The sequence below is a fragment of the Trematomus bernacchii genome, unplaced genomic scaffold (assembly GCF_902827165.1).
Source record: "Trematomus bernacchii unplaced genomic scaffold, fTreBer1.1, whole genome shotgun sequence".
Taxonomy (NCBI): domain Eukaryota; kingdom Metazoa; phylum Chordata; class Actinopteri; order Perciformes; family Nototheniidae; genus Trematomus; species Trematomus bernacchii.
This window is the reverse complement of record NW_022987821.1, coordinates 8,451,929-8,478,395: the sequence shown is the minus strand read 5'-3', so window position 1 is coordinate 8,478,395 and position 26,467 is coordinate 8,451,929. Positions and strand designations below refer to the sequence as shown.

The 26,467-nt window shown below is 43.1% G+C and overlaps 2 protein-coding genes, 2 long non-coding RNA genes and 1 pseudogene across 5 annotated transcripts; 4 read left to right on the top strand and 1 right to left on the bottom strand.

Annotated features, from left to right (window-relative positions):
- Positions 1–188: 188 nt before the first annotated feature.
- bin1b (bridging integrator 1b) lies at positions 189–1,609 on the top strand (the record flags this gene model as incomplete). Its single annotated transcript, XM_034151617.1, is given in 3 exon segments — positions 189–244; positions 332–376; positions 1,546–1,609. Coding segments are annotated over 3 exon segments (165 nt in total), but the record flags the coding sequence as incomplete, so codon positions are not given.
- A 576-nt stretch (positions 1,610–2,185) lies between these two features.
- LOC117499040 lies at positions 2,186–7,437 on the top strand. The gene is made up of 4 exons (XR_004557648.1): positions 2,186–2,272; positions 5,943–5,996; positions 6,083–6,184; positions 6,554–7,437. It is a non-coding gene; the product is annotated as an uncharacterized LOC117499040 (long non-coding RNA).
- Positions 7,438–8,438: 1,001 nt separating this feature from the next.
- On the top strand, positions 8,439–10,231 carry LOC117499039 (annotated as a pseudogene).
- On the top strand, positions 8,634–13,964 carry LOC117499038 (tubulin alpha-1C chain). Of its 2 annotated transcripts, none has more exons than XM_034151274.1 (4): positions 8,634–8,668; positions 12,381–12,557; positions 12,649–12,797; positions 12,876–13,964. In XM_034151274.1, the coding sequence occupies exons 1-4, from the start codon at positions 8,665–8,667 to the stop codon at positions 13,851–13,853; spliced, it is 1,308 nt and encodes a 435-aa protein (XP_034007165.1). In that variant the 5' UTR covers positions 8,634–8,664; the 3' UTR covers positions 13,854–13,964. The 2 variants fall into 2 exon arrangements, with proteins under 2 accessions (XP_034007165.1, XP_034007164.1); XM_034151273.1 differs by lacking the exon at positions 8,634–8,668 and adding an exon at positions 11,452–11,554 and having other exon boundaries at positions 12,335–12,557.
- A 788-nt stretch (positions 13,965–14,752) lies between these two features.
- Positions 14,753–17,539, bottom strand: LOC117499209. Its single transcript, XR_004557680.1, has 3 exons — positions 17,250–17,539; positions 16,846–16,920; positions 14,753–15,068 (listed from the first exon to the last, which is right to left on the bottom strand). It is a non-coding gene; the product is annotated as an uncharacterized LOC117499209 (long non-coding RNA).
- Positions 17,540–26,467: the final 8,928 nt, after the last annotated feature.

The following is a 26,467-nucleotide window of genomic DNA, read 5'->3' as shown; positions in this document are numbered from 1 at the left end:
CTCTCCTCCTCCTCTCCTCTGTCTCCCCTCTGTCTCCTCCTCTGTCTCCTCTCTCTCCTCCTCTGTCTCCTCCTCTGTTCCCTCTGTCTGTCCCTCCTCCTCTGTCTCCTCCTCTGTCTCCTCCTCTGTCTCCCCTCCTCTGTCTCTCCTCTGTCTCCTCCTCGTCTCCTCCTCTGTCATCCTCCTCACTCAACCAGAACCTGAACGACATCATGACCAAACTGGAGGAGCAGCGGGAGATAAAGTAAGTGACGTTTTTGTGAATGGGATGTCACAGATGTATGGAGCGTGTTTAGGATCTTGAGAGTAAAGCCCTCCTCGCCTCCTACAGAAAAGGAGGCAGTGAAGCAGCAACGACAGAAGAGAGTGCCAAGAGGTGAACCTGCTGCACTCGGGACGAGCATGCAGCGCTTTCAACACACAATAATGATCGTTTGCAGCAACACTAACCACTAAAACCCACCCTTTCCGCGGCTATGCATTTTAAATTCGATTCATTAGTATATCAGGGAATAGGTCTGGGTTAGGAAGTTGTAATTGTGTGAGAAATTACATTTAAAGGACTATAGCACACATCATATTATTAAGCCTTTTCTAAACGACCAGAATCAATCTGCAGTTATTATTAAGGGTTCTTTATAGATGGATCAATTCCAGCAGGTTATCAAGGCATCGTACAATACTCAATAAACAGTAATATGTACATTTATATCTTAAACAATAGAAAGATATATATCCATACAGAATTAAGGAAGAGTACTACATGCATAAATACGTGTGCAGTTTTCTTAAACTAAAATTGAGAATGCACGAGGCACGTGTGAGCTTTTCATCTAAAAGCCAATTGAAGATGTTCTCTGGTTTGATATCTTTGTCTAGTTTAGAGACTCTTTTAAAAACACCTACACTTTATCATGATCCACTTTTTTACAATTCAGGTCAATCTTAATGGTTCCTCCTCACCTCAATCATTAGCTTCACTGCTCTTCTTGTAGAGTTATCAAACCAGCAGGTGTCGAAGGGATGAGGGATACAATCCTTCTAGCTCCTGGGATGTAAACCTGTCTGCTTCCAGTTCGTGCACGTTTTGCAACCTCTGCATTCATTTCCTTTGACTTCTAACACAGCTGCAGTATGCATGAAATAACAGAAAGTACTTCTTCATAACAGCGGGCCTTGATCTTTGACCCTGGAAGTTGCTTTTGGTTGCAGAGGCGTGTTTTCCCTCAAAGTGTGTAGTGGTTTGGCTGAATGTGTTTGGTTTGAAGAGCATTGGTCGTCCCTCGATGTGGGAGAACACTGAGAACAGCTGCTTGAATTTAAAACTTTGTGTCTACTACTGTCTGTGGTCATCATTTCTTTCTACACAAACACACACTCTCTGCAGGACTTGCATCATGTATACCCTGCAGATAATAATACTGCTCATTTATTCCCCCCCCCCCATAAATAAGGCATGTTTTTGAGGAACAACGAGACGGATAATTAGCACATATATTATTGATGTTTTGTCCGTATTTTCATGCTCTTTCTTCTGTCTTTCAGCGAGGAAGCAACCACAGTGAAGCGGCCAGCCCACCACCCAAAGGTAGACACATCTTCTAGATGACAACATAGAGTCTTTTTATTAATATATATAAGAATAAGGAAGCACTCTAGAGCAGCGGTTCACAACCTTTTTTGTCTCGTGTACCCCTTGAACTGGTCGCCATTCTATAAGAACCCCTCACCTCATCTGTGATCATTTGCCTAATGTTTTCGTGTATAAAACCCTTTGTGATTGTGTTTAACTGCTCTCTGAATGAAAATCACTTATAACTCACATTCAATGCAAATGCATTTCAACTTGACATTTACACTTGTTGTCAGGTGACATGATGTTACACTCACTACTTATTTAGAAGCCAATGATGAGGAAGACCCCTCCCCTCTGAACAGTCACTTTTATCCGTCATATTTGAAAAGAACATTGTTATTTTTCTGTATTAATTTAAGACAAAAGTTATTTTTTACTTTGCGATGACTTTGGCTATTTTTAGATCATCTGTGTGTGTGTACTAATCTGTCACCCTCGCTGCGTTTGCATGCGTTTTGCTCGTGTGTGTGTTTGTGTGTGTGTGTGGCTTCGTTTGACCCCTGCTGGTGGTGCAGAGGCCGGGGCCCCCCCCCTCTCGGCCGCCCCCCCCCCGCATGACGCCGTCCCCCACCACAGACAGAACCGTCGAGACGACGGAGGAAGAAGCGCCGCCAGCGAACGCACACGTCAGAGCAGGTCAGACGTCTACAGCCTGCAGGAGAGAAGTCTTCATTTTACGATACGATACGATAATGCTTTAATGGTCAGATCAATCTGACATTTGACTTGCATCACAGCACTCCATGTGTAACATCACAGATACAAAAGTACACATCCTTTACTCAAGTAGAGTACAGATACTCGTGTTTAAACATACTCTGGTAAAGTAGAAGTACTGACTAAACTTCTTTACTCAAGTAAAAGTAAAGAACTTTTGAAATGTACTTCAGTAAAAGTACCCATAACTAGCAGCTGTTTTAAAGAGTACCTGACCTCCCTTTATAGAATAGAACAATATGTCATTGTAGCTAATGAATGTTTCCATGCTGAACACGGCAACATGACAACGTTTCCATTGGTCTCTTCTTTAGAGAAGACCAGGAATGATGGATCACCGGATCGTGTTCAAATCAATAGGCACGCATGACTCTAAATATAATGATCACGCCACCAAAACACATTCAAACTAAGAACCAGCCTGTTTGGGAAATGTGAGAAGTAGAAGTACAGGTATTTGGGTTCAACCTGTAAGAAGTAGAAAGTAGGTATTTGTGTTCAACATGTAAGAGTAGAAAGTACAGGTATTAGTGTTCAACATGTAAGAAGTAGAAAGTACAGGTATTTGTGTTCACATGTAAGAAGTAGAAAGTACAGGTATTTGGGTTCAACATGTAAGAAGTAAAAGTACAGGTATTTGTGTTCAACATGTAAGAAGTAGAAAGTACAGGTATTTGTGTTCAACATGTAAGAAGTAGAAAGTACAGGTATTTGTTCAACATGTAAGAAGTAAAAGTAGGTATTTGGGTTCAACATGTAAAGTAGAAAGTACAGGATTTGGTGTTCAACATGTAAGAAGTAGAAAGTACAGGTATTTGTGTTCAACATGTAAGAAGTAGAAAGTACAGGTATTTGGTTTCAACATGTAAGAAGTAAAAGTACAGGTATTTGGGTTCAACATGTAAGAAGTAGAAGTACAGGTATTTGGGTTCAAAATGTAAGAAGTAGAAAAGTACAGGTATTTGGTTCACATGTAAGAAGTCAAAGTAAAAAGCCGTCAGAAAAATAAGAAGTGGAGTAAAGTACTGATACCAGGAAATACTTAAGTGCAGGAAGGTACTCCACTACTTCCCACCTCTTACAGCAGACTGTTTACCCCGATAGTACCCCCCCCTAACCTGTGTGTGTGTGGAGCAGTGTGAGAACCTGCTGGATTGGGATGTGGAGGTGTTACAGCCCGATACATTAACAGCACCCAAGGTGGTGAAAGTCAGCCGAGCCTAACACTGAGTTTACATGCAGTGTTAGATTTAGTTTTAATTATATTAATCTAAAACCATGTTTAAATAGTAAGAATCGGACAACAGAGGACACTAACAGTCTTTTAAACCATTACCTCTCACACATGGTGCAACAGACCCAATTAAAAAAAAAAAAAACTGCATGTAAACTCTGTGTGTGGTGTGGTGTGTGTGGTGTGTGTGTGTGTGTGTGTGTGTGTGTGTTGGTGTGTGTGTGGTGTGTGTGGTGTTGGTGTGTGTGTGTGTGTGTGTGTTGTGTGTGTGTGTGTGTGTGTGGTGGTGTGTGTGTGTGTGTGGTGTGTGTGTGTGTGTGTGTGTGTGGTGTGTGTGTGTGTAGTGTGTGTGGTGTGTGTGTGTGGTGTGTGTGTGGTGTGTGTGTGTGTGTGTGTGTGTGTGTGGTGTGTGTGTGTGTGTCAGATTTAGTTTGAAACTGCATGATCACTTTGCATGCAAATGTTTGTCTTGCATGATTCTCATATCTGATCAGATTAATTGATTGCGTTACTAAATGAGGACAGTTTTGAAAATGGACTCTTTTAAAACGTTCTATTCCTGTGTTCCTACATTGATGTTTTAAAAAGCGGTAGTAGAGTAAATATGGAAGGGTCTCACACGTTTATCTCACTGGTTGTTTTTGTCTCGTACTGCCGCTCCGAAGGCGCCGTCACCGGACTTATGGGTAAGCAGAGCGGAGAAAACCTGTAGGGCAGTAGTATGAGTCACTAGAAACGCTTACGTTTTCTGCAAATCAAAACTTAATAATAACGCTTCAACCTTTCTCCTCAAAACCTCCTTCCTTTACGATACCCCTACACCACCCGGGTCTTTTCCTTTATCAAACCCTTTTAAAACCCAACGCTCCGACTCCCATCCTCTTCCTACTTTTTATAGCATGACGAGCCTGCTGTAGAGCCCCAGCCAGCTGTAGAGCCCCAGCACGATGACCACAGACACCCAGAAGAAACTCACGGAGGATGGGAAGACGTAGGAAGCACCGCCCAGAGCTTCACCCCTGCAGAACCTGTTCAGGAGAGCTGGGGAGATGCTGGAGTCCTTCAGACGCACACCGAACCCAACTGGGGAGACGCTGGAGTCCCTCAGATGCACACCGAACCCAACTGGGGAGATGCTGGAGTCCTTCAGACGCACACCGAACCCAACTGGGGAGATGCTGGAGTCCCTCAGACGCACACCGAACCCAACTGGGGAGATGCTGGAGTCCCCTCAGACGCACACCGAACCCAACTGGGGAGATGCTGGAGTCCCCGATGTGCAGGAGAGCTGGGGAGACACTGGAGTCCTTCAGACGCACACCGAACCCAACTGGGGAGATGCTGGAGTCCCCGATGTGCAGGAGAGCTGGGGAGACACTGGAGTCCCTCAGACGCACACCGAACCCAACTGGGGAGACGCTGGAGTCCCTCAGACGCACACCGAACCCAACTGGGAGACGCTGGAGTCCCTCAGAACGCACACCGAACCCAATCTGGGGAGATGCTGGGAGTCCCTCAGACGCACACCGAACCCAACTGGGGAGACGCTGGAGTCCCTCAGACGCATACCGAACCCAACTGGGGAGACGCTGGAGTCCCTCAGACGCATACCGAACCCAACTGGGGAGACGCTGGAGTCCCTCAGACGCACACCGAACCCAACTGGGGAGACGCTGGAGTCCCTCAGACGCATACCGAACCCAACTGGGGAGACGCTGGAGTCCCTCAGACGCATACCGAACCCAACTGGGGAGACGCTGGAGTCCCTCAGACGCACACCGAACCCAACTGGGGGAGACGCTGGAGTCCCTCAGACGCATACCGAACCCCAACTGGGGAGACGCTGGAGTCCCTCAGACGCACACCGAACCCAACTGGGGAGACGCTGGAGTCCCTCAGACGCATACCGAACCCAACTGGGGAGACGCTGGAGTCCCTCAGACGCACACCGAACCCAACTGGGGAGACGCTGGAGTCCCCGATGTGCAGGAGAGCTGGGGAGATGTCCAAGCCCCTCAGACGTACACCGAGCCAAACTGGGACAACGATGATGCCAAAGCGGTGCAGGGGGGCTGGGGAGAAGAAGGAAAGGTAGGGTCAGGGGTCTTTAAAACACCACAGGTTAAAGCCTGGAAATCAAGGATCCCTCAAACACTAGAAGTCACAAAAACCCTTTCTTTACGGTTCTATTTTTCCTACCTTCACCTCTTTTTTCTGATTAATGCTTCAGGGTTTTATTACACATATTGTAAATGACATTAACACGGACCTGATTTGTGTCTCTACTGCGAACTGTTTCCATGCTTTATACTCTTTAATAATGCACCGGCACCTTTCTGTTATTTTCTGCTACAGAGCGCGGTGACCAATGGCGCGGACGGGGACCTCCCCCCAGGATTCATCTACAAGGTTAGATTACTTAATGCTCCATTAACTTGGATTATAAATTAATGCTATGCACTTTTTAATGAGGTTGTGGGGTGTTTCTGCTGCAGGTGAAAGCTGTGCATGAATACGTTGCCACTGACGGCGATGAGCTGGAGCTGAAGGTGGGAGACTCTGTGCTGGTTCTGGCCTTTGAAAACCCGGACGAACAGGTCAATAACAAACACTTTCTTCACGTCCACTTTATCTATTCCTACTTTTGCAACTACCGAGCAAGATGATGACAACATTTAAACATGTATACTTATTAGTTCATCATTTATCTTTGAAAGGAAGCTACTCTTAAGGACACTGCATGTGTGTTGTCAAATATTTTGAGCTTTTCGCGTGTCATTTAATGCTTAATTATCATTCCCAACTTTGTCACATACAGAATTGTCACAGTTTTAAATGTTGTGCATGACATTATGACCTTAAACACAAGTACTTGGCCATTACATCTTGTAGTTTTGGTTCAGGAAAATAGTTTTTGGGTCAAAACATACAAAAAATCCATGTTTGGTTTTTCGGTCTTCCTGCAGGACGACGGCTGGCTCCTGGGTGTGCAGGAGACTCACTGGTTGCAGAACAAAGATATTTCAATCAAAGGTGTTTTCCCTGAGAACTTTACTCAGAAGGTTTGAGGTTCATGCACCAGAAGTACTTTGCCCCAAACTCTTCAGAATTATAGATAGAACTGAGTTGAAACGTGTATCAGTACATGATTCCAAATATGCGCTGAAATACAAGGACATCTAGACGGCTACGGTCTCTCATGAAAACATAGATAACTTATTAACCCAACTCCCTTTTGGTCAATGAAGCGCAATCCTCTAAATTAAATTAATAATATTGTTTTAATTTCCTTTCCTGAATTATTTATATGCTGAAATCAAAACTCATGTCATGAATGTATTGAATGAATGTCAAAATGTTTTATGTATCGTCATCAGGTTTTTGGAAAAAAATATGTTATGAGAACTTTTCACGGTTCCTTGCATGAAGCATTTGATTTTATTGTCATTTATTTTGTAACACTGTGACGACGGGTGGTTTTGCTGGAAGAAATGTGGCTCAGATTGAAAAAAATTCAGATGACCCAACTCAGAGCCCTGGGGAACGCCACAGGTCTAAACAACATTATCAAAATCTATTACAGTTTCTTGTAGGACTTTCAAAAGGGAACATTAGTTTTTCATTTATTTTACCGGCCATTTTGAAGACATGACTTAAAGTGTGGCTTACATTTTCTAACAACTTTTATTTAGATTTTTGAATCATCTTTACGTTGATGGATAAAACGGATAACCCCACGCAAACTGTATTTTTACATTGTGTGGGATTAACACATAAGGAATCAGTCGAAGTGGTTAATGTCGCACCATTTGTTGGATCAAGTCAGTGTCATTAAAGATGAATAAAACAACGTGTGGTGTCTCAGTGTCTTATGTGTGCCTTTTGGTAAATGGACTGTATTTAAATCTCTTTATCAGGTCTGTATGACAAAGCTCTTTACATACATATAAGTCATTCACCCATTCACACCTCATTCATGCAGAGCAGCACCACTTGCTGTAGGGAAGCTAACACACACACACACACACACACACACACACACACACACACACACACACACACACACACGCACACACACTCACACACCGTTGGCCATCGGGCTGGGATCGAACCAGCCACAGTCACCCTATAGTTGCCTTTTGCAAATTTTTACACAACCACTTCTAAGACTGAACATCTCTTCCACTTTTAAATCAGATAAAAGGTTTATATTTGTTCCAAGTTATTTGTCATATTTATGTCTAACAAAAATGACATGTAATGTAATATCTTGTTTTGCATTTATTGTAGGTGTTCTTTTTTTAAATATAGTTGCTCCTATTTCTCTATTTAATTCACACCAAAGGAAATGCTCTGTTTGTGAAGACCTACTTGGCAATAAACCAAATTCCTAGTAGATCTCCATGGAGACCCCCCTCCCCCTCCACCCAACAGAGATTTGGTGTTAATGAATATCAGCCCCCTCCACACACACACGCACACACACACACACACACGCACACACACACACACACACACACACACACACACACACACGCACACACACACACACACACACACGCACACACACACACACACGCACACACACACTCTAAAACTATTCTCTGTTTACCTTGTTGCCTGTGACCTAAATGAGGCTGAGATGTGTGCAGGTCGGGGTTATACATTATCCAGGTGCCGGACAAGGGGTTATTGATGTGTGGCGGACTGCGTTTGCATACTGATTTCCACGGCTGAATTATTGACTAAGGTTACTCCCAGTTTAAGGACAACAAAGCTGGTTACCATAGAGTTTGGAGGGAGTATAACTACCGGAGGAGTCTCAACTCCAACAAGCAGATTCCTCGAGCAGATCATCAGTCAGCAGCAGGAATTTCTAATCATGGTGAGCTTCTACAGTTTTACACATTTTAAAAGGACATGCTTTTTGCTTTCTTGCTTGAATATAAAAGTAGGAATCTGTCATTTAAAAGCTGTGTTGCAGATCATTTAATCCTAACTCGCAGTTCTAATTTCTCCACTCTTCGTTTTGCAGCGTGAATGCCTTTCAATCCATGTTGGTCAGGCCGGCGTGCAAATGGGTAATGCATGCTGGGAGCTCTACTGTCTGGAGCACGGCATCCAGCCGGACGGTCAGATGCCGAGCGACAAGACCATCGGGGGGGGGAGACGACTCCTTCAACACCTTCTTCAGCGAGACTGGAGCTGGAAAACACGTTCCCAGAGCCGTGTTTGTGGACCTGGAGCCCACAGTCATCGGTACGGTCGTTATTTTCAAATGCAAAGGTGCACTGTAGATTAAACAGAAGTTGAGGACTCCTGATTATATCCTTTCTGTTTTTTGTTTACAGATGAAGTCCGCACAGGAACCTACCGACAGCTCTTCCACCCTGAGCAGCTGATCACTGGAAAGGAAGATGCAGCCAACAACTACGCCCGCGGTCACTACACCATCGGAAAGGAGATCATCGACCTGGTTCTGGACAGGACTCGTAAACTGGTGAGTTTTTAAGCAACTACTTCATATTTGAGTTTATTCAAGTCAGTCACAGAGTCATGATGAATTGTTTTCCCGCAGGCCGACCAGTGCACAGGGCTCCAGGGTTTCCTCATCTTCCACTCCTTCGGAGGGGGAACCGGCTCTGGCTTCACCTCCCTGCTGATGGAGCGTCTCTCCGTCGACTACGGGAAGAAGTCCAAGCTGGAGTTTGCCATCTATCCGGCTCCTCAAGTGTCCACAGCTGTGGTGGAGCCCTACAACTCCATCCTGACCACCCACACCACCCTGGAGCACTCTGACTGCGCCTTCATGGTGGACAACGAGGCCATCTACGACATCTGCCGCAGGAACCTGGACATCGAGCGGCCGACCTACACCAACCTCAACAGGCTGATCGGACAGATCGTCTCCTCCATCACCGCCTCCCTGCGCTTCGACGGCGCCTTGAACGTGGATCTGACGGAGTTCCAGACCAACCTGGTGCCCTACCCTCGAATCCACTTCCCTCTGGCCACCTACGCCCCGGTTATCTCCGCAGAGAAGGCCTACCACGAGCAGCTGTCAGTCTCAGAAATCACCAACGCCTGCTTCGAGCCCCGCCAACCAGATGGTGAAATGTGACCCTCGCCACGGTAAATACATGGCCTGCTGTCTCCTGTACCGCGGAGACGTTGTTCCCAAAGAGGTGAACTCAGCCATCGCCACCATCAAAACCAAGCGCACCATCCAGTTTGTGGACTGGTGTCCCACTGGCTTCAAGGTGGGCATCAACTACCAGCCGCCCACTGTGGTTCCTGGAGGAGACCTGGCCAAGGTGCAGAGGGCGGTGTGCATGCTGAGCAACACCACCGCCATCGCAGAGGCCTGGGCGCGCCTGGACCACAAGTTCGACCTGATGTACGCCAAGAGGGCCTTCGTGCACTGGTACGTGGGAGAGGGGATGGAGGAGGGGGAGTTCTCCGAGGCCAGAGAGGACATGGCCGCCCTGGAGAAGGACTACGAGGAGGTGGGCACCGACAGCGTGGGGGACGAAGGAGAAGAAGGGGAGGAATACTAAGGTGTTAAACATCTTCAGTCAAGCCACAATTGTACTTCAAATGTCACAAAACTGTAACAGAAAATAAAATAAAGCTAATATGGTAAGCATCTGTGTGTTTCATGTGTGCTACTAGAAAAGGTAATGTCTTTAACAATGAGAAGCCTAGCAGGAATGTTGCATCCCCCCCTTCCCCTTTTATATGTGCTGACGTTTAGTTTCTCCCACCAGCTATTTGTTCTGCCGTCTCTAAGATCAGCGGCCAACGGAGAGGAAAAAAGTCGACCTGAGAAAAGAGTAACTAGGGAGACTAAATGTTCTGGCAAACATGACTTGCCAGAAGGAAGTGGTTTGTTATTGCATCTCCATGGTTACCTGCAGGTGCAGAGGTGAAACCAATAACAGCCATTTATCTGAAAACAATAGAGTGCGTTTATATGAACACAATGGGTCTGATCACTAACTGGGACTTACTCAAGTGTTTCTCTCTCAATAAGGAACATACTGTCCTGAAAAACCATCTCTGGGTGTAATGGTTGCCATTAAAACAATGCATATTAAATCATTTTAGGGTTAGCAGGTTTATAAGGCAATGTGATGAACAAATACCCATGCACCTGTTGAAGAAGTCAAACTACTAGCACATCTCTGTAAGGACAGACGTTGTTAATATCTAACTTTGGGTGTTTCATTGCATGCATCCATCTCCTTGTCTATTTCTGTGGTGTAGTAAAACCCATTGGAGCTCTCAAAAGTCAAATACTGCTCTGATGCTCTGCAGAGGAAGTCTGTTACCTTTGCTTTGCAGATGGATCTTAATCAAAGTGCGGATGCAACGGTGATCTGTAACAAAAGCCTGTTCAGGTCACTGAGGAGGTATTTGTTTTCTCAGCTCTGCCAGATAAACACTGAGGCTCCAAATGAGACATTTGAACAGAATATTAAATGTAAACACTGCTCCATTACAGAATTTCTTCATGCATGCAATATATTTTGTTTGGTGAATGCAAGGTCCTATTCAACAGCAGGCAAAATGTTTTTTAAGATGTACTTTATTTAGTTTGAACCCCCCTGCTCACTGCACAGCAGCAGCGAACAGGCCTTTCATTTAACATGTGTAATTGGAGGAGGGGGGGTGCTGTTATGGCTCATATTTCACAGCCTATCTGCCATTGTTGCTGGCTACTCGTTTGTGTAAGAACAGCTGTTGTTCCTCCGACCCGAGCACAGCAGTTGATCTTTTTCTTCGTGCTCCCCCTCCTCATCTTTCATCATGTTTGCGCTCACGCAGCGTCTCCAGTTACCACAACAGAAAGAGGCTGTTGCCGGGTGATGCTGTGCTATAAAGCCGCTTGGCTGCAGCTCTAACGTACACAAACATCCCCAGCCACTCATCTCAGGTGAACGAGGGACTGCTACAAAGACAACATGGTGAGGACTTCTTTATTTTCACGTTTAGGCAACACACCAGAAGAAACGTAACAAGAGTTATACGAAATACACCTCAGAAAGTCACTCATAGTGGTGTGTGTTCGGCCATGATATCTAAAAGAGGCAGTGTGTGCAAAGTCATTGGGTTGCACAGTAAGACTCATTAATGCCGTAGAGGTATTGGGGAATTTTGTCAATATTTCATCCACTTACAGGAAGTTAGACACACTCTTTATAGCTTTGAAAATGTTCCGTATCCGATTGGGACATACTGTTTGTTTAGTTTGGTATCTCTGGAGCGTGGCTTGGTTACTAGGTGTCAACAGCTCCTCGTTAGCACTAAGCTCTGGGATCAATTCACTTAATGACTTTGCTTGCCGAAGCTACCTTGGCTGATTTAATTTTCTTCAGTTAAATAATGCATCTCATCCTCTTGTAGTTGATTATTGGTATCTTTAACGTAAGCGTGCTATGTTAATTCTCTTGCACTATTTTATCTGTTTATTTGTCTTATTTGTTCTATGTCATATATATATATATATATATATATATATATATATATATATATATATATATATATATATATATATATATATATATATATATATATATATATATATATTCATATTGCATTGTTGGAGGAGCCTGTGACTTCAGTTTTTCATTACCATATCTACTCTGTAGCTAATGTGCACTACAATAAAGCCTTGAAACTTGGATCTTAATGAGTTGTTATGGTATGCAGGAAGTTATTGACATTTGATCCACTTTCTCTCGCAGCGTGAATGCATCTCCGTCCACATTGGCCAAGCTGGAGCTCAGATAGGCAATGCATGCTGGGAGCTCTACTGTCTGGAGCACGGCATCCAGCCGGACGGTCAGATGCCGAGCGACAAGACCATCGGGGGGGGAGACGACTCCTTCAACACCTTCTTCAGCGAGACTGGAGCTGGAAAACACGTTCCCAGAGCCGTGTTTGTGGACCTGGAGCCCACAGTCATCGGTACCATCATCAGATCCTTTTCTTGAGACTTTTCAAATACAAAAAGTATGCCACCCCATCCATTTTATTTTTTATTTCTTTCCATTTACAGATGAAGTCCGCACAGGAACCTACCGGCAGCTCTTCCACCCTGAGCAGCTGATCACTGGAAAGGAAGATGCAGCCAACAACTACGCCCGCGGTCACTACACCATCGGAAAGGAGATCATCGACCTGGTTCTGGACAGGACTCGTAAACTGGTGAGTTTTTAAGCAACTACTTCATATTTGAGTTTATTCAAGTCAGTCACAGAGTCATGATGAATTGTTTTCCCGCAGGCCGACCAGTGCACAGGGCTCCAGGGTTTCCTCATCTTCCACTCCTTCGGAGGGGGAACCGGCTCTGGCTTCACCTCCCTGCTGATGGAGCGTCTCTCCGTCGACTACGGGAAGAAGTCCAAGCTGGAGTTTGCCATCTACCCGGCTCCTCAAGTGTCCACGGCTGTGGTGGAGCCCTACAACTCCATCCTCACCACCCACACCACCCTGGAGCACTCTGACTGCGCCTTCATGGTGGACAACGAGGCCATCTACGACATCTGCCGCAGGAACCTGGACATCGAGCGGCCGACCTACACCAACCTCAACAGGCTGATCGGACAGATCGTCTCCTCCATCAACACCGCCTCCCTGCGCTTCGACGGCGCCTTGAACGTGGATCTGACGGAGTTCCAGACCAACCTGGTGCCCTACCCTCGAATCCACTTCCCTCTGGCCACCTACGCCCCGGTTATCTCCGCAGAGAAGGCCTACCACGAGCAGCTGTCTGTCGCAGAAATCACCAACGCCTGCTTCGAGCCCGCCAACCAGATGGTGAAATGTGACCCTCGCCACGGTAAATACATGGCCTGCTGTCTCCTGTACCGCGGAGATGTTGTTCCCAAAGATGTGAACTCAGCCATCGCCACCATCAAAACCAAGCGCACCATCCAGTTTGTGGACTGGTGTCCCACTGGCTTCAAGGTGGGCATCAACTACCAGCCCCCCACTGTGGTTCCTGGAGGAGACCTGGCCAAGGTGCAGAGGGCGGTGTGCATGCTGAGCAACACCACCGCCATCGCAGAGGCCTGGGCGCGCCTGGACCACAAGTTCGACCTGATGTACGCCAAGAGGGCCTTCGTGCACTGGTACGTGGGAGAGGGGATGGAGGAGGGGGAGTTCTCCGAGGCCAGAGAGGACATGGCCGCCCTGGAGAAGGACTACGAGGAGGTGGGCACCGACAGCGTGGGGGAGGAGGACGAAGGAGAGGAGTACTGAGTCACTGAAACACCTGCAGCTCGCTGAAGTAATACTGGACTCCATCATTCAGTTCATTCATTCTTTCCAGTGAGCTAACTGTGTCATGTTCGTGCAAAATAAACAAACATACTGAAGTACTTATATTTTGTTCTGTGTTTACTACAAAAAGGTGGCAGTTTTATCATTTATGAGCTCTAAATAGACAAAAAACGTCAAATCTAATTGAAGGATTACTTGTTTAATGTCTGACCATCCTTCAAAATTCAATAGATTTTCATTTAAAAACACACATACACAGTATCATGTTGAAACCAGTGACAGTTTAGTATTTTAATCCCCTAACAGCTGTAACATGTAAAGTGTTTTCCCCGCTGTCCGGCCCAGAAGAAGATTTAAGCTCCATTGTGAATTTGGGGATCATTGATTAAAATCGTATTTAATTTCTGTACTCAGGGGCTAGTGGGACAAAGTCTGGACCAGGCTAAATCCTGGAGTCCTCAGATGTGTGGGAGGGAATCCCACACGTCTGTGGAATGTGCACGGCTCGGCACGCTTAAAGCGAGCTCCGCGCTGTAGTGGAAATGCGCCATTCACTTATATTGTAACACAAAGAATAGTTTTGTTGTGTTGTTTTGTGTTTTAGGTTGCACCTCAGAGACGGTGTGATTATTGTCAGGCCTATAAAGTTTGGCAAAAAAAAAGTCAGCTGATCAAATGCACCTATTTCCACACTTACAATCGAATAGCTGATTATTCCTATTTGCCTCACTTTATGAGTTTCACAACTTGTGCCTTGAACCGCAGAGTTTGCAACGTCACAAATAAATGATGCCAATCTTCAGTCAGATGTGAATGTGTAATCTAACATTTTCAGTAAGAATAACGGACAAAAGGAGTGCAAATACAAATTCAATTTATTGAAATGTGAACTGAAAGTTATCAAGCATGAACCATCACAGTTTTTTAAAATAAAAACGAAATAATATACATAAGTTACACCTTGATGTTAATTAAGTAAACACATTTTGTCAAATAAAGTGACAGGCTAGGCCTGTGCAGGTGGTAACAGCTATGCCCAGCATGGGCTAAGTTCTGTAGGTGCAGCTGGTGCAGGTCCTCCTCCCTCAGGCCTGGTCCTCCTCGCAGGGAAAGACCCTCAGCCCTCTCTGGCCAAACCAACAGACAGAACGTTCATAAATCTGAGGTTTCCCCCAAAGTCTCTAATCATCCATCCTGTGAATATGAGAGGGGAACAAATTGTTAGTCTAAAGTCAAGTTAAGGCGCTGGTGTCGAGTTCAGGTCCGTTGCTTAGCATGTACGGGGTTCGAGACTCAATCCTCTTTATTTGCACCTGTTTTTCAGGTAAAACATCCAAATGATGTGAACAACGTGAAGAGAAGGGTTTCTCATTTACAAATGTTGGTGGCATAATTGTGTGACACTTAACTCGGTTAAGTTTTATTGGATGCACTACACTATGACTTATTTTATTTCCCTTTTTTACATTTTCTTTGTGCCATAATCTACCAAACAACCTAAGACTTTCACAAATGAAATAGCTCAGTGGGATGCAACGCTGCTCAGGTGAGCAGGAGTCTTGGGTTCGATCCCTGTGAGGTCCATGCATTTTCTAAGTCTAACCATCCAAAGTAGAGAATTAAGTTACCAAATGAGATGTAGCAGTCACTGGTCAAGTGGCTCAGAGGGATAGAACACAGACTGTGAGACTGAAGGTTGTGGGTTCAAGGCTTTTCAGGTGCAGTAATCTTTAAGGTTCAAAACCCAAATGAACCGGTCATAAGCTCTTCGAAACGTAATCATCTCAGGACAGATAGGTCAGAGGGATAAGTGTCAGGTCAGAAGACCTGAGGTTGTGTGTTCGAGTCCTCGTGAGCTATAGTGATTTTTAAAGTGCTTTACTCAAAATGAAGAAGATAAATGCGCCCGGAGCACAGGCCTTCATGTACATGTGATGGTGGCTGGATTGGGTCTGTTCTCGGCATTAAGGCGCTGGTGTCGAGTTCGGGTCTGTCGCTTAGCATGTACGGGGTTCGATACTCGGAGTAGCTGAGTTAGGCAGAGTAGCTGCAGCAGTTAGTGCACAGTAGATGAGGCAGGTAGTGCACAGTAGATGAGGCAGGTAGTGCACAGTAGTTGAGGCAGGTAGTGCACAGTAGATGAGGCAGGTAGTTCATAGCAAGTGAGGCAGGTAGTGCACAGTAGATGAGGCAGGTAGTGCACAGTAGATGAGGCAGGTAGTGCACAGTAGATGAGGCAGGTAGTTCATAGCAAGTGAGGCAGGAAGCGTAGGGTCGTCTAACGTAGGAGAGGCAGGTAGCGTAGGAGAGCAGAAGAATTGCAGAAAGTCTTTTTTTTTAATCTTTTTTCCCAAATATTTGCTTTTTTTGGTCCTGAAAAGCAGCACTGCAGCCGCAGGGGGGATACGAACCCTGGCATCTAGGATTCTTCCTGGCTCACAGGTGCACCTGCCCTACCAGGTGAGCCACTGGGTCATACAAAGAAGAAAGGTTTAAGTTATATTTATCATGACGAGTAATAATCACTTTAAAAAAAAAAAGAAAAAAAAAAAAAGAATGACATTTATTTTATACGTCATTGTTAATGACTTTTAGAAACTATTTATGATTTTCTAAAGGCATTTCACATTTTAAGGACATTATTTGCAATTTAATTTACTTTTCTATGACTTTTTGCAGTTTAATGATTTTCTGCTCTGACTTTTTAAACGACTTTTTATGAAAAATGTCATTGTTTTTTGTAACTTCTCTTTGGCAAACATTGTAATGAAATGCTTGTGACTTTTAATCATTCTTATGAATTTTTTGCTATACTATATACTATGACTTTCCTATGACTTTTTCTGACACTATTAAATGACTTGTGGCGTAGTAAACTATTATGGCATTTCTAAAGTGTTTACTTTCCTAAGACTTTCTGAAGACATTTAAAGGTTTGCGCTTACTAAGACTTTTAAATGCCATACTTTACCACGAGTGGAGGAAGAAGAGAAGAAGTGAAGAAACCCGGCCGTCCTCAGATGTGTTCCAGAAACTCTGCACTCATCTTGGGGAGAAATGAAGAGAGGGAAGACAGCGTTAGGATTATTCTGGTTTAAGACATTTTAAAAACTAGTTTTTCTCTTGACTTTTTTAAGCTTTTAAAATTAAAAACATAAAAGGTAAACATTAAACTATATCATTTATAGTAACTGTTTACGCCCCTCACAATGGCGTAGCGTAAACAGTTACGCTACGCCATTGTGAGGTTGTAAACACGGAAGTGGAACGTGACAAAAACACATTCAGACCTTTCTGATAAAGGTTAGCGTTACTGTGAGTAAACCTGACCCACGCGTAAAACAACAACACTGTCTACTAACAGTATTTACTTACCAATGTTGACGGGATAGCAGAATGCGCAGGTTGTTTGTAGAGAAGGGAAAACGTCAACAAGTTATTCCACACCGGTGCCATGCTGCTTCTCTGCACGATGAGACTTCCGGGGTGTTTCCTGCAGAGTGACTCTTTCCCTGCAGAGAGGCTCAGCTGCTGAACGCATCACATGTAAACAACGTAGTAAACTATAATCTAGTAGTTCTGCAGCAAAACTGTGCATTAAAAAGGGATAAAAGTCAATGTATGGAAGATTCATGCAACGCTGACGCATGCGTAAAGTGGATAGACAAATTACGCGCACCTCGATTAAAAAACAGATAGGCAGTGAAAAGTAAGTACATTTACACACACTCATTTACAATAAGTGTGTGTGTGTGTGTTTGTTACAATTTAGATATGTTTTCAATATTATCACAGTTTTGTATCTTTCCTCTTTTTTTCTTTTGTTTAAAGTAATATATGAATTTTTCATATATTTAAAAAAATCTTTCCAACAAAATCTGGAAAGTATTATTTGAAAACCTTTTCCACTATATTTTGACAGGATTCTTGGAATTGTTATTTTGTAATTGTTGCATTTGTTCTGAAAGTGGCAGAAGGTAGAAATGTAAGGACTGTAAATGTTTTTGCTGATCTCTCTTTGCTGTTGTTTTTCTTCTGCCGTGCTGTGAAGTACTACCCCCCATATGATTTGTCATCATCATGACATCTTCACCCGCCTTTTAGCGGCATTTATCCTTCTTAGTGTAAAATGAATAGGTTATGACCCTGCAACATGGCTTCCTCTGTGTCTCCCTCGTGTCCTTTTTATAGAACTCTGTACTTTAACCTTAATGCTTCGCTTTGACCTGTAATTACGGTATTGTGCTAACATGCATCGTCCTTATTCCATGCACAAGAATCCCTTTTAAGTAAATACTGTCCAATAAAAGATGAGATCAAATAAAAATTCATATAAACACTTGTTTTAAGTTAAGTGCCAGCATATTGATTGTACAACCTTCTTTCCAGGTGATCATCTTCTTGCACTTCCTGTGGGTGGGGCCCCTCCAGGCCGCGGTGGTGGGGGGGCTGCTGTGGGCGGAGATCGGTCCGTCATGCTTGGCAGGCATTGTGGTGCTCATGATCAAGTGAGCACCAAACGACTCTTTTCTAAGTTCAGGTAACACACACCCTCACAGAATCCAGATATTCCATACAAGCTGATAGGGTTGCAAATGTACAGATTTACCTTACACATTTTAACTGAGCAGAGGTCTCTACTCAAACAACACACAAGCAACACAAGTATCAAGCACACCTTTGAAAGTCATATGTTATAAGGCTATTGTTAAGCGTTAATACATTTGGTGCTGTGTACTGTACATGTGATGGAAACTTCTGAAGCAATGGAGACGAGACTCAGAGAGACACGAGGAGAGCAGGAACTGTGATGGTAAACACCGATGGTTTATTTGGAGCTTCGGCCGGAGAATTCATAAGACATGTGCTGTGCCACGAGTTGGCACAGCGGTTGCCAAACCAATTCTGAAGATCTCTACCCCAGACCTATTTATTTAGCTAGTTCTGAGAGAAGAATCAACATTGTGCATAACAAGATAAAACCATCACACGTCTATCAGCTGACGCCAACAGGCAGACAGGGAGACAAACCACTGAGAGCACAGCAGCCCAAGGTTACAGGACTGTGCTCCAGTGAGGGCAGTCCAAACTGATAAACTGGGTCAAAGTTATGGGCCTAGGAAAATATTATATATATATAATATAGCCTTATAACATATGACTTTCAAAGGTGTGCTTGATACTTGTGTTGCTTGTGTGTTGTTTGAGTAGAGGATGTTTGGTGCTCACTTGATCATGAGCACCACAATGCCTGCCAAGCATGACGGACCGATCTCCGCCCACAGCAGCCCCCCCACCACCGTGGCCTGGAGGGGCCCCACCCACAGGAAGTGCGGGAAGATGGTCACCTGGAAAGAGAATGTACCATGAATGAGCTGCAACACCACCAGGACAGCTTGTACAATCAATATGCTGGCACTTAACTTAAAACAAGTGTTTATATGAATTTTTATTTGATCTCATCTTTTATTGGACAGTATTTACTTAAAAGGGATTCTTGTGCATGGAATAAGGACGATGCATGTTAGCACAATACCGTAATTACAGGTCAAAGCGAAGCATTAAGGTTAAAGTACAGAGTTCTATAAAAAGGACACGAGGGAGACACAGAGGAAGCCATGTTGCAGGGTCATAACCTATTCATTTTACACTAAGAAGGATAAATGCCGCTAAAAGGCGGGTGAAGATGTCATGATGATGACAAATCATATGGGGGGTAGTACTTCACAGCACGGCAGAAGAAAAACAACAGCAAAGAGAGATCAGCAAAAACATTTACAGTCCTTACATTTCTACCTTCTGCCACTTTCAGAACAAATGCAACAATTACAAAATAACAATTCCAAGAATCCTGTCAAAATATAGTGGAAAAGGTTTTCAAATAATACTTTCCAGATTTTGTTGGAAAGATTTTTTTAAATATATGAAAAATTCATATATTACTTTAAACAAAACAAAAAAGAGGAAAGATACAAAACTGTGATAATATTGAAAACATATCTAAATTGTAACAAACACACACACACACTTATTGTAAATGAGTGTGTGCAGTGGCGGCCGGTCCATAGGGGCGCTAGGGGCGCCGCCCCACCTCTTCCCATATTGAAAAAAAAAAATAATAATAATAATTAAAATTAAAATTAAAAAAAAAAAATATGTTTAAAAAAATATATATGTTTTTATTTTTATTTTTAATGAACAAGGTAAATATTATATAATTGGTATCAGTAAAATGTATAATCTACAATAAAATCTCGTTTAAAATTGTGTTACGATGTCTAAAGTTACTGATAAGTCACATGTTTCCTGCCTGGCCTTGCCCATGCACCTTCTCTCGTCTGGGCGCTAAGAGAGGAGCCTTCAACCAGTGCAGCAGCAGCCACCAGCAGCTGACTGTTGCTATCTGTAACGTGTAAACTATGCCGCGAAAATATAATTTCAGCCAATCAGCGTCGTCAAAGATGATGGTCACCGGGCGCCAATGTCAGCGCCCAGTGCAGTCTGTGAGTAGTTTGGACAGTGACTCGTATCCGGTTGACGCAGTAGTTGATGAGGATGGCTTCGTGTGCAGGTGGAGTCTCCGGACCTCGGTCCCCGGCTAATTCTGTTCAAGAGCTAATCTCCAATCCTTTCGAAAGGAGAAGTTTGGCAGATAAATTGTTGCTTAAAGACCTTGCACCGGACCAACCCGATTTGAATATATCGCAGCAATCTCGTGAAAAAGACAACATTTATACACGAGGCTTCACAAGTAGCTGGTACACAAGAAAGGCTTGGCTAGCTGGATGCAAACAGGTAAATGCTGTCTTTTGTTTCCCATGCTTGGATATCACTTTATATGTAGAGAGGAGGTTTCCCATGGTTGTTAGAAGTTTATTAATAAGTGGGCATTTATCACAGAAGTGATTGTTCTGTCTCCACGTTTGTTGCATTGTCTGTGATGTATTTTCCAACGGTTTATAGCTCCTGTTCTGTCCCAGCAACACTACACGGTTTGCAGCTCCACCACATTTTTGGTTTATCTTCGGTGTCGCTTAAAATCTGCTTCCCATCGGACTAAAACCTCCACGTAATCTGAAGACAGATACTTGAAGTTATTTAAACCTTTTGCAAACTTTATGTTCTTTCTTGCTCTAGCCTTGCCAGTTACATTGTACATAACACATATATTATCATTATGCTAAGTGGTTGTTCGTGTTAGACGATGTAGCTTTTTCATTTCTGAGTTATTGCTATATGTAAATAAGCCTGTTTGTAAATAATCCTCAGAGAAACAAAGAAAAAACACAATTTATGACATTTTGTGCTGTGGTTATTTTTTTTTAAATTGCATTTATTCACAGTTCAGTTTGAAATGCTGTAGTGACTTGTATTGAACCACTTAAATATTTATAATTAATGCTACTGAAAAGATGCTATTAATTTTATATCTCACATGCAGTTCACTGTAAAGCTACTTGGTGAAGGTGTTGGTTCATAAAACATGAACAGTTTTAAGAAAGAAAAAAACAGACCAGTTCTGAGAACACAAATTCCTGGTAAAGTAGTAGATGTTCAGGTTGATAAATAATATTTTCCACACTGAAGATTATGGAGGTATTGATCAGTCTTCTCATATTTTTAAGCCTCGATTTCTCCTTTCCCCCCCCCCTCTAACATCACCAGAAGTCATCATTTAAGGGGTCATTTCTCGAAAAAAGTTTCCGGGGGAAAACCCCCCGGACCCCCCGGGTAGGTCACTTACGGTACGTCAAGAGCCCCACCAAAAAAAAAGACCACCGGCCGCCACTGAGTGTGTGTAAATGTACTTACCTTTCACTGCCTATCTGTTTTTTAATCGAGGTGCGCGTAATTTGTCTATCCACTTTACGCATGCGTCAGCGTTGCATGAATCTTCCATACATTGACTTTTATCCCTTTTTAATGCACAGTTTTGCTGCAGAACTACTAGATGATAGTTTACTACGTTGTTTACATGTGATGCGTTCAGCAGCTGAGCCTCTCTGCAAGGAAAGAGTCACTCTGCAGGAAACACCCCGGAAGTCTCATCGTGCAGAGAAGCAGCATGGCACCGGTGTGGAATAACTTGTTGACGTTTTCCCTTCTCTACAAACAACCTGCGCATTCTGCTATCCCGTCAACATTGGTAAGTAAATACTGTTAGTAGACAGTGTTGTTGTTTTACGCGTGGGTCAGGTTTACTCACAGTAACGCTAACATTTATCAGAAAGGTCTGAATGTGTTTTTGTCACGTTCCACTTCCGTGTTTACAACCTCACAATGGCGTAGCGTAACTGTTTACGCTACGCCATTGTGAGGGGCGTAAACAGTTACTATAAATGATATAGTTTAATGTTTACCTTTTATGTTTTTAATTTTAAAAGCTTAAAAAAGTCAAGAAAAAAACTAGTTTTTAAAATGTCTTAAACCAGAATAATCCTAACGCTGTCTTCCCTCTCTTCATTTCTCCCCAAGATGAGTGCAGAGTTTCTGGAACACATCTGAGGACGGCCGGGTTTCTTCACTTCTTCTCTTCTTCCTCCACTCGTGGTAAAGTATGGCATTTAAAAGTCTTAGTAAGCGCAAACCTTTAAATGTCTTCAGAAAGTCTTAGGAAAATAAAAACTTTAGAAATGCCATAATAGTTTACTACGCCACAAGTCATTTAATAGTGTCATAATAAAAGTCATAGCATATTGCAAAACATTATAAAAATTAATTAAAAGTCACAAGCATTTCATTACAATGTTTGCCAAAGGGAAGTTACAAAAAACAATGACATTTTTCATAAAAAGTCGTTTAAAAAGTCAGAGCAGAAAATCATTAAACTGCAAAAAGTCATAGAAAAGTTCATTAAATTGACAATAATTAGCATATAATGTCCTTAAAATGTGAAATGCCTTTAGAAAATCATAAATAGTTTCTAAAAGTCATTAATAATGACGTATAAAATACATTTCATTCTTTATTTTTTTTAAAGTGATTATTACTCGTCATGATAAATATAACTTAAACCTTTCTTCTTTGTATGACCCAGTGGCTCACCTGGTAGGGCAGGTGCACCTGTGAGCCAGGAAGAATCCTAGATGCCAGGGTTCGTATCCCCCCTGCGGCTGCAGTGCTGCTTTTCAGGACCAAAAAAAGCTAAAATTTGGGAAAAAAGCTAAAAAAAAAAAGACTTTCTGCAATTTTTCTACTCTCCTACACTACCTGCCTCTCCTATTCTACTCTTATCCTACACTTATCCTACACTACCTGCCCCTCCTACACTACGCTACGCTACCTGCCTCTCCTACGCGACGCGACACTCCTACGTTACGCGACCCTACGCTTCCTGCCTCACTTGCTATGAACTACCTGAACTACCTGCCTCATCTACTGTGCACTACCTGCTGCAGCTACTCTGCCTAACTCAGCTACTCCGAGTATCGAACCCCGTACATGCTAAGCGACAGACCCGAACTCGACACCAGCGCCTTAATGCCGAGAACAGACCCAATCCAGCCACCATCACATGTACATGAAGACCTGTGCTCCGGGCGCATTTATCTTCTTCATTTTGAGTAAAGCACTTTAAAAATCACTATAGCTCACGAGGACTCGAACACGCAACCTCAGGTCTTCTGACCTGACACTTATCCCTCTGAGCTATCTGTCCTGAGATGATTACGTTTCGAAGAGCTTATGACCAGTTCATTTGGGATTTTGAACCTTAAAGATTACTGCACCTGAAAAGCCTTGAACCCACAACCTTCAGTCTCACAGTCTGTGTTCTATCCCTCTGAGCCACTTGACCAGTGACTGCTACATTTAATTTGGTAACTTAATTCTCTACTTTGGATGGTTAGACTTGGAAAATGCATGGACCTCACAGGGATCGAACCCAAGACTCCTGCTCACCTGAGCAGCGTTGCATCCCACTGAGCTATTTCATTTGGGACAGTCTTAAGTTGTTTGGTAGATTATGGCACAAAGAAAATGTAAAAAAGGGAAATAAAATAAGTCATAGTGTAGTGCATCCAATAAAACTTAACTGAGTTAAGTGTCACACAATTATGCCACCAACATTTGTAAATGAGAAACCCTTCTCTCCACTTTGTTCACATCATTTGGATGTTTTACCTGAAAAACAGGTGCAAATAAAGAGGGTTGAACCAAGAACCTCCAGACATCAAGGTAGTGTCTTATCCCTTTGAGCCATTTGACCTGGGAACATTATTTTCGTTTGGAAATCTAATTCTACACTTTGGGTGCTGGCCTTCAGAACATCTCTGCACCTCATGGGGATCGAACCCAAAACTTCAGCTCACCTGAGCAGCGTCGTAACCCACGGAGCTATTTCATTTTAAATAATGGTAGACTTTGTCACAAAGAATAATATAAAAAAGGAAATAAAATAACTCATAGTGCATCTGAAAGAAATATCAGAGAATCACACAATTGTGTCACAAACATTTGTAAACGAAAAACTACTCTGTACGCTTTGTTCACATCATTTGGATGTTTTACCTGAAAAGCAGGTGCAAATAAAGAGGGTTGAACCAAGACCCTCCAGACATCAAGGCATGGTTTCATCCCAGTCAGCCATCTGACCTGGTCCAATTATGTTTTGTTTGGTAATCTAATTCTACACTTGAAGAGTGGGTGTTGAAGATCAGAAGCATCTCTGCACCTCATGGGGATCGAACCTTAAACCTCAGTTCACCTGAGCAGCGTAGTATCACTCTGAGCTATCAGATCTGAGACAGTCAATGGTCATTGTCCAACTGTCCAAGACTTTGTTTCAAAAAGGAAATGTAAAAAAAGCAATTGCATAGTTTGTCATAAAGCTGTGCCTAGAACAGTTACCATGGACACAAGTAAATGTAAAACTCTGCTCTTCTTTCATCTGGATGTTTAATATCACTGCTCCCTCTAAGAATCAAACTCACAACCTCTGGTCTCCTGATCCTTCTCATATCACTCTGAGCTAAACAACCTGAGCACTCTGTCAGTTGTCTGGTAGAGTTTCTCTTGGTAGGAGTTGTGAAACAAAGTCAATGTGAAGAAAGTCATAGTATAGTATGTAACAGAATTGCACCACCACCAGATGTTAATGTAAAACTGTTCTCTTTGCTTATATGAATTCATTATCTTGGGTGCTTGACCTTAAAAGTCCCTGCAAATGATAAGCATTGAACCCTCAACCTCCTGTCTTCAAGGCAATGTATTATCCCTGTGAGCCATCTGACCTGGGTTGCCTCTGTGTCGCTTGCTAATCTAATTCTACACTTTGGGTCTTGGACTTCAAAAAACATTTGTACTGGGTGGGTGTTGTATTTGTAAAAATCACTGCACTTCATGAGGATCGAACCGAAGACCACAGTTCTTCAGAACAGTCTAGTTCTCTATGAGATCTGAGATAGCTCTCTGGTAGAGTTTGTGTCACAACCTCTGCATGTTTGACTCATTTATTATGGGTGTTGGACTTTCAAAACCTAAGTATCGAACACACAACATCAGCTCTACTGAGCTTCCTCATAAGTCCATGAGCTATGAAATCTAATAGAAACAATATAATAGCCTAAGTAATTTTCTTTGTGGTCGACCCAAGTAGGAACCAAACACACAACCTCAGCTCTACAGACCACACATCTTCCACTCTGAGCTATCTGACTGAACACACTTCACAGTTGTTAGGGACACATTTGTACTTCTTCTGTGGGAAATTGGACTTATAAAGTTACTGCACCTAATAAGAATCAAACACACAACCTCAGATCTTCTAACCTAACACTGAGCTGCGCCATCTGGCCTGAGGCATTAATGTTTCGTAGAGCTTATGGCCTGTTCATTTGGGATTTTGGATGTGAAATACTTAAAGGTGGGGTAGGTACGTTTGAGAAACCGGCTCGAGATACACTTTCTGTTATATTCCATGGAATGCTCTTAACATCCCGATAGCAATGAATATCTTAAGTGCTTTGACAAAAAATCCATACAAAAATGTCATCTGTGGAAGCCGTAGTACTGTAAAGACGGAAAACAAATATGTGAGGATCAAAACTACATATGTAAAACTTTTTTCTGTATTTGGATTGTATTTACATGAATATGAAACGGAACACATTTGTGTGAGCATTGAAAAACACAAGTGTGGATCCTTTTGCGGATCATGAATTACAAGTTTGAATCCTTCTGTGTGCATGTGTGTATTATGAGACTGTTCTGAGCCCATACCAACCTCACAGTCAGTCTTCTATCCCTCTGAGCCATCTGACCTGAGAGATAAATCTTTCATTTGGTCAATTCATTTTCAACTTTGGGTTGGAGATTTTGAAAACTCCTGCACCTCAGGAGGATCGAACCCAAGACTTCAGCTTACCTGAGCGGTGTTGTATCACTCTGTTTGACAAAATCTAGCAAACACCAACAATAGCTCAGAGTATGTCCTACAATTGCGCCACAAACACCTTGATGTAAAAACTGTTCTTTCTAAAAAAAACTCATTTTTATATGAGGGGGAGGATCCTTATCCAAAAAGATATGTTTAAAGGGGACCTATCATGCAAAATGCACTTTTGTACGTCTTGTATACATGAATATGTGTCCCC

Coding starts and splice junctions, on each gene's coding strand:
- LOC117499038 (XM_034151273.1), top strand. Junction 12,558..12,648: donor CCTGGAGCCCACAGTCATCG/GTACCATCATCA, acceptor TTCCATTTACAG/ATGAAGTCCGCACAGGAACC. Junction 12,798..12,875: donor TGGACAGGACTCGTAAACTG/GTGAGTTTTTAA, acceptor GTTTTCCCGCAG/GCCGACCAGTGCACAGGGCT.